The 7,149-nt window shown below is 36.6% G+C and overlaps 1 protein-coding gene across 1 annotated transcript; it reads left to right on the top strand.

Annotated features, from left to right (window-relative positions):
* Positions 1-1,416: 1,416 nt before the first annotated feature.
* Positions 1,417-4,221, top strand: LOC122004193 (heat shock 70 kDa protein, mitochondrial-like). The gene is made up of 8 exons (XM_042559116.1): positions 1,417-1,435; positions 2,359-2,535; positions 2,614-2,700; positions 3,475-3,532; positions 3,642-3,720; positions 3,829-3,909; positions 4,049-4,133; positions 4,217-4,221. The coding sequence occupies exons 1-8, from the start codon at positions 1,417-1,419 to the stop codon at positions 4,219-4,221; spliced, it is 591 nt and encodes a 196-aa protein (XP_042415050.1).
* Positions 4,222-7,149: the final 2,928 nt, after the last annotated feature.

The following is a 7,149-nucleotide window of genomic DNA, read 5'->3' as shown; positions in this document are numbered from 1 at the left end:
TTGTAAAATTTAAAAATTTTAAAATTTTGAACAATAAAGCACATTTTTTTTAAAAAAAAGAATTTTTAACTTTCAACACTAATTTTGAAAACTAATTTTAAAATTTTTCAAACACTTAGTTTTGATTTGTTAAAAAATATTTTGTAAGAGGTAATTTTAAAATAAGTGGAAGAATAATTAACCTCCCCCTGAACCTGACATTACAACCTCTGTCTAACCAGTTAGCTACTTACTGACTATTCAAAAGATAACAGCTTTCACTTGGTTAGTCAAGTTAAGTCTAAGTATTAGTTAGTGTTTAACTATACTGAGTGACTTAATTTGATTAATATTTATTTGGTATTTAACGCCCAGACTTATATTGATGCATTGACATAAGCATCTTAAGTCCAGGCAATTTGCCTATGCATCTCACCCCTTTCTATGTTTGGCAATCACAAACAAGGGAGTCCTAGGGTGTTGGTGAGATGCTCAAGTACTAGCCCTAGGGGAACATGATTTCTAAGGACTTGTTCTAGTCTAAGGCTAAAACTGTTTTGAAATTTTAAAAATAGAAACTTTTGAAAACATAAAAGTATTTTACCTTAGAATTTGAAAATAACCATTTTTTAAAAATAATTTTAAAATTCCTAATCTGTTAAACAAACCAGAGTCAATCATTTTCAAAGTTAAGATATACTTAAGTAGGTGTAGTCGAGAATATCATACTTCAATATCAAAGTCAAGGTACAATGATCATGATTAAATATACATAGGGATGTCTATCAAGATGAGGAGGAGGGGGGTGGTCCGGATGGTTTGGATCTCAAGGAACAGAACATCTCGATCAGCTCAGCGTGACGGGTCCGGGCATCCTCTCGGGAACTGTATAGATCGTGTCAAAGGTCCGAGATATCCTGTCTCACGTCTTGTCTCAAGTCGGAGACCTCCTACCGAAGACTCGTCATGGATAGCTCAAGTCCGGCAACTCGATCGCCTAGAGTACGATGAGCGGGATGAGCTGCTCGGCCTAAAGGTGGAGGTGGTACCGGGGCCGGAGCATCCTCGCCAAATAGTGAAACCATGAACTCATCCTACTCTGCCGCCTCCTAGGCATCTGGGTCTGGCTGGTGTTGTAGCCCCCTCTGCCAAGACATGACACCATCATCATCATCTATGTGGACACCCGCTAACAAGAAGCTCCTAGGTCCTATGACGTCAAACTCAGTCATGGCCCGAACATTACCTCGGGTGACGTCAATATGTAGGTGGGCGAAATATGCCGTCAAAATATGACAATACGGCATATGAACTCTAGCGCTGGTGGCATATCCAACTGCGTAGATAATAGTCTGAAATATATGTAGACTAATATCTATATCTAATCTATGGGAAAGTGCGTACAAAAGAAATGAATGGAATGGGCGTATCATCGCTATGTCGCAAGTGGATAGTGGTAATATGCAGTAAACTAAGACCCTATAGAGTGCATAATCATGAACTCGAAGGCCAACTGACCTAAACATAGTGACGGTGGGTACACGCTCCCCTCCGAAAAAATACGAATAAATCGTATCCAGAGTGATGTGTGAGTATGGATCACCAAATGGTAGATCCCTAGGGGGTAACACTGAAAACAACACTCAGATGGTCGTAATTCTAAGAAGTCTTGGATAGTGGTAGGAGATAGTGTAATATCCGTACCAGCTACCCTAGTAATGTAAGTGATATCATCTACCCTACACAAGTTATTATAAAATTCAGCACATAAATCTATGTTTACTGAATTGGTACAGTAAACAAGGTTTCGTAAGTTATAGTGGCTAATAACCTCTATAACTGGAACATAAGAACGTAAGAAGAACTCTCTACACTACAAGAAAAACATCATTCAACAACACTCAAACGACAACGGTTTTATACCAAACCGTTGTCTTTTTGCCTTTTAACAACGGTTTTAATAAAAATTGTTGTCTTTTAATAATTTTTTTGGCCTATGACAACGGTTTTTAAAAACCGTTGTCTATTTATGTTTTTTTGGGGATACAACAACGGTTTTTAAAGGGTACGACAACAGTTTTTTAAAACTGTTGTCTATGTGCGCTTTTTTGGGATTACGACAACAGTTTTTAAAAACCGTTGTCTATTAAGTGTTGTTAAATGCAATTATTTTTTCTTTCGCCACTTTTTCTCCTTCGTCATTTGTCTGTTTTACGCCTTGTTTTTTTTCTGTCTCTTTCCCAAAACCCTACTCTTCACCGACTCCTCCTCACCGCCCTCTTCGTCGCCTCCCTCCTCACCACCCTCTTCATCGCCTTCTTCGCCGCCTCCCTCCTCACCATAGCGCCATCACTGCCTCCGACCTCCATCTGCTCCCAGTCTTCACGCTCGACGATCGTGTGGACTTCATACCCGAGGCTGACCTCCTGCCGCCCTCACAATTGTCTCCCATCAGCGCCAGGAGCTGGGGCCAGAAGGGATCACTCTCCCCTTCTCCTTCCTATTCATCCTCTTCATGCTTCCTCCCGACCCGAGCGACGGAGATGAATGGTGCTGGTCCTTTCGACCGGTGTGGGAAGAACCCCGAAGGCTTGAGTTGGATGATTTCGCCTGCCAACAAGAGTGGGGAATAAGATGCGGACCATGGCTCGCTTGTAGATGGGGTGGTTGAGCCGGGAGCATTGATTATGCTTCTATCACCACCGCCTAGGGATTTTATGGGTCTGAGATGCAAGGACCTACGGTGCTAAATGGTAGCCTGGAGGTGGACACATGGGTTACTATTTTTGGATATGAAATCAATTTCTCTCTTTGCTAGCTCTGGATTTTACTTCTATTGAGTTTATTTTCCTTGCTATTTCATCATATGGCTAATTATGTCTTGTGCTCTACTTATCTTCAATTGCTAGATCTTATAATGAGCTTGCTTTTCACTCAATTAGATATTTATATGACTTTATTTGGTGGAGTTTCCTGACATGTCTATTTTACCAACAAAAAATCTGTTAAGATGAGTATTTTGGTGGTTGATTTCATATTAGGACTCGTCATGAATGTTTGTAGAAGATGGTTCTTTCACCTTTAACATTTTAAAGCGTAATTAATCATCTTGTATGGCATTCTATCAAAAATAGTACCAGTGCATTTGTTTATCTGGTATAGTCGTATTGATTATTGTGTATAAGATTGGATTTTCATGCGACAAGTGGCCAATTTTGTCATAGATCTAAAACTATTAGAATTTTCCCTTTTTTTTTTTTTTTTGATTATCTACAGGCATGGTTGATGGTCTGGATGTAGATGATGAAAGCTTTGTACTGACAGATTAAACTGGTCCAGCTTTATGGTATTTGATTAATTATATCTTGCTTCAGCATGAAATCTTTAGTATATGAATTTGGTTTTCAACCTATTTATGATAGTACGAATTTAGCTCAATGCATATGTATATTGTTTTTTGTTTTCTGTATATCCATGCTTCAAATTTTCTAAAAGCATCCTATGGCATGTCTTCTTTGTCTCAAAGATGGGCCACCACTGCAAGAGTTTTCTGGTAATATTTTGATATCAGCTCTCAATTTATCTATTTAGTATCTGAATGTTGCAAGAGCATTCAAGTAATATTTTCTGATGGAAGTTCTGAAATGTTTGATTATAAGCAGCTCAAAGCTTGCAAGTGCTGATGTTATTGGGATTGATTTAGGCACCACAAACTTATGTGTGTCTGTCATGGAGGGGAAGGTACATTATGCTTCCTATTGTTTACAAAGCCTTTTTGATTTGTTTAGGTCTGGGTCTTTGTGTGGTACTATACTTTTCTAATGTTTCTACCCTGGTTGGTTGAATCAGACACTAAAGGTGATTGAGAATGCAGAAGGTACGAGGACTACTCCATCTGTTGTTTCCTTCAATCAGAAGGATGAGCTTTTGGTGGGTACTCCCGCGAAGCAACAAGTCATGATGAATCCAACAAACACCTTATTTGGCACTAAATGACTGATTGAGAGAAGGTTTGATGAGTCCCCCATACTCAAAAAGAACTAAAGATGGTTCCCTATAAATTCCCAAGGCACCTAGTGGAGATGCATGGATGGAGATGAATGGTCTGCAATATTTGCCTAACCAGATTGGTGCATTTGTCCTCACCAGGATTGGTGCATTTGTCGTCATCATTGTACTTTTCTAATGTTCTATTATGTTCTTTGTTTCATCTTTTTCTGTTATTTTCCATCTTCAGGTTAAGGCTACCAATGGGGACACATTCCTTGGTGGTGAAGACTTTGATAGTGCACTGCTAAACTATCTAGTCGATGACATTCAATTAATAGCATCGACAATCAACATCTGCCTTGCCATTCTATTATTACAACTAAGCATGTATATAGAACCAAATGTTATTTATGCATGTCAAGAAATACCAATTATTAATTCAATTATAGAACCCAATTATTAATTCATGTATATAGAACCCAATTATTAATTCGTTCTACTGATGCAAAAATGTCAGCATGTGCATATGAGGTGTGTAAGCCTTTATGTAGAAGAATTGATTAGCAACTTTTATGATTACAGTTAGGTATGCTGAGTGATATGATATGTAGAAGAATTGATTAGCAACTTTTATGATTGCAATTAGGTATGCTGAGTGATATGACCAAAGTTCATTTCTATTGTCGGGAAATCAAAGCCTTCGCTCATACAAGTAAGTTTTTGCAATTCAAAATATTTTCCATTGATTAAAGGAGCACACATGATAAGTTTGGTTTCTTAATTACTTCTTTTAATACTACAAGAAATTATACAAATGATGTATGCCAGGTATAGAAACATGATATCTTCTTTTTGGAACTCATGATTTAGGTTTATTCTGGAAGCCTTCGCTGTGCTCATGCAATTCATCAGTGCTTGGAAGAGGAGAGGTATGTACTTGGCTTTCAACAACATTCAGTATTAATTGATACTTTATCTACGTGTTGGTTCCTCTATTCATTGCCTGGAAAAATAATATATATATGGATTCATTTAGATTTTAGCAAATATTGGTGCAGTAAGAATCTTATATTTTCTTTCAGGCATATTTTTTACCTTATGTGTACCTTTTTTTGTGTCAACCTTTGATGTTTCTATGTGGTGCAGTAAAGTACCATGTCTATATATATTCCTAATGGCAAGTGAGGTCAACAATCTAATACTAAATCTAATATTAAATTCTACAACAATTTTTGCAGTGTGATTGGTCCAATTGTTTTTGGACACAACAAAAACAACTAATGATCAACTAATGCTCTTCACTCTTCAGTCCTTACTAAAATGATTAAGATATTCTAAAGTTAGATTTCAGCCTGATGAAGAATATTCTTTGTGACTGTACAATAGTGCAAGCAGAGCAATTAAATGTGCTAGTTGTTGTAAGATTTTTACTAAAAATGTGTGATAATACATATAGTTTGTCAGGAGTAGGTTTATTTGCTAAAATCACTCATTTTACAATTTAACAACATTTAGGAAGTGCATTTCTTGGTGCTCTAGCATTATGTTTAGGCAAACTTATGGAATTAATTTCTATTTTTTTATCTAACATAAGTGTTAAGTAATTATCTTTACAACCTTTTATTCTTGGACTTTCATTTACAAAGCCGGTTAGCAATAAAGCTCATCAAGTGTTTAATTCTTTTAGTATTTATTTCTTGATTGACCATAAGTTATGATGTAGGTTATTGAGGACATGTCTATACAAGTCAATGTACCTGCTCTAGCAATGGAAGAGGTAAAAATATCTTTTGGAGTTGTCTTTTAGTTTATGGTAAAAACAGTTTCGAGTCATTGAAATACAATGGTTTTGCAGGTTGCTCCATTGGTCGTCTCAGATGCGGCTATGCTTGCCCCTGAGGAGATTTTTCATGGAAAAGGAAACATCAAAGAAGAGGCAGAGTTAACAAAAGAAGAGAGGAAAAGGAGACGGGCCAACCAGAAAAGAAGATTTCGAAGATTGAAAGGTATCCTTTATTCGCTTATATTTATGGTTCTGCTTATTTTCATGCTTGTCTACAATCTGTGCATAATGGTTAAAAAAATTAGTGGCGAACTTGTGACACACATGATCCACCACTTAGAATTACATAGTTCTTGTGCACAGGATTGTATAATTTCATTCTGCTCTTTTTAGGTGTCCTCAAGAGTATTGGGAAGAATGCCGACAAGCTAAAAAAATGAAGAGACTTTAACACATTAAGGAGCACTAGGAGCTGCAATCCCTCCTCTTCACCGACATCTAAGTAGAAAATCTTGTGTTATATTGTTCTACCTTTGTTTTAATAGTGTTATCATTTTGTTGGTTGCTTATGAAATTTTGTTGGTTGCTTATGAAATTTCTTCAGAATGTTATAAATATTATTTTTGAATGTTAGAAAATTGTATATTAAATTTTATTTTGAAATTTAGTATTTTGAATGATTTATAATATTGGAAAATTGTGTATTAATTTTTTTTATTTTTTTTCTAAAAAAGACAACGGTTTTTCACCGTTGTCGTAGATAGTTTAAAACTGTTGTTGAAGACCCTGTTATTAAAGGTAGACGCTCAAAGACAACGGTGAAAAACTGTTGTCTTTGAAGGAAAAGACAACAGTTTTTCACCGTTGTAAAAAATGTTGTCTTTGCCTTCAAAGACAACGGTTAAAAACTGTTGTCTTTTGCCACCCCTTTTAACAACACGGCCTTTAACAACAGTTCAAAATGACCTACGACAACGGTGAAAAACCGTTGTTGTTTGACTTTTTTCTTGTAGTGCTATCTAGACACTTAGTCCTAATAGCTACGTAAATGGTCGACTCAAACTTAATCCTAAGTTCGTCAGTGGGGAACCTAGGGTCTATACTAGCAATTGAGGGCCCAACACCAGATCTAGAACATTTTCTACAATAATAAGTAAAAAGAAACTATAATAGGCAAGAATCAATGAAATATTTAAAAACTTAGGAGGAAAGGTTTTATCGAGGCATCGTGACAAGAATTTTTAGAGATGATGACCACGGTTGAATCACACCAGCGTAATAACCATAGACTAAAATTTTAAATTTGATCACTCTCACGGTAAAGCTCGGAAAGAACTTTAATGAGAGTGAAGGGGAGGTGGTGCAAAGTGTGCCCTACCCCCTATTTATAGGGAGCT

Source organism: Zingiber officinale, chromosome 7B (assembly GCF_018446385.1).
Source record: "Zingiber officinale cultivar Zhangliang chromosome 7B, Zo_v1.1, whole genome shotgun sequence".
In the NCBI taxonomy this organism is placed as follows: domain Eukaryota; kingdom Viridiplantae; phylum Streptophyta; class Magnoliopsida; order Zingiberales; family Zingiberaceae; genus Zingiber; species Zingiber officinale.
The sequence above is the reverse complement of the archived record's forward strand: the minus strand, read 5'-3'. Positions and strand labels throughout refer to the sequence as shown.

Excerpts from the sequence above, each read along its gene's own strand:
- LOC122004193 (XM_042559116.1), top strand. Across the intron at positions 2,701-3,474 it reads ACCGCCTAGGGATTTTATGG|CATCCTATGGCATGTCTTCT; the intron begins GTCTGAGATGCA and ends ATTTTCTAAAAG. Across the intron at positions 3,721-3,828 it reads TGTCTGTCATGGAGGGGAAG|ACACTAAAGGTGATTGAGAA; the intron begins GTACATTATGCT and ends TGGTTGAATCAG.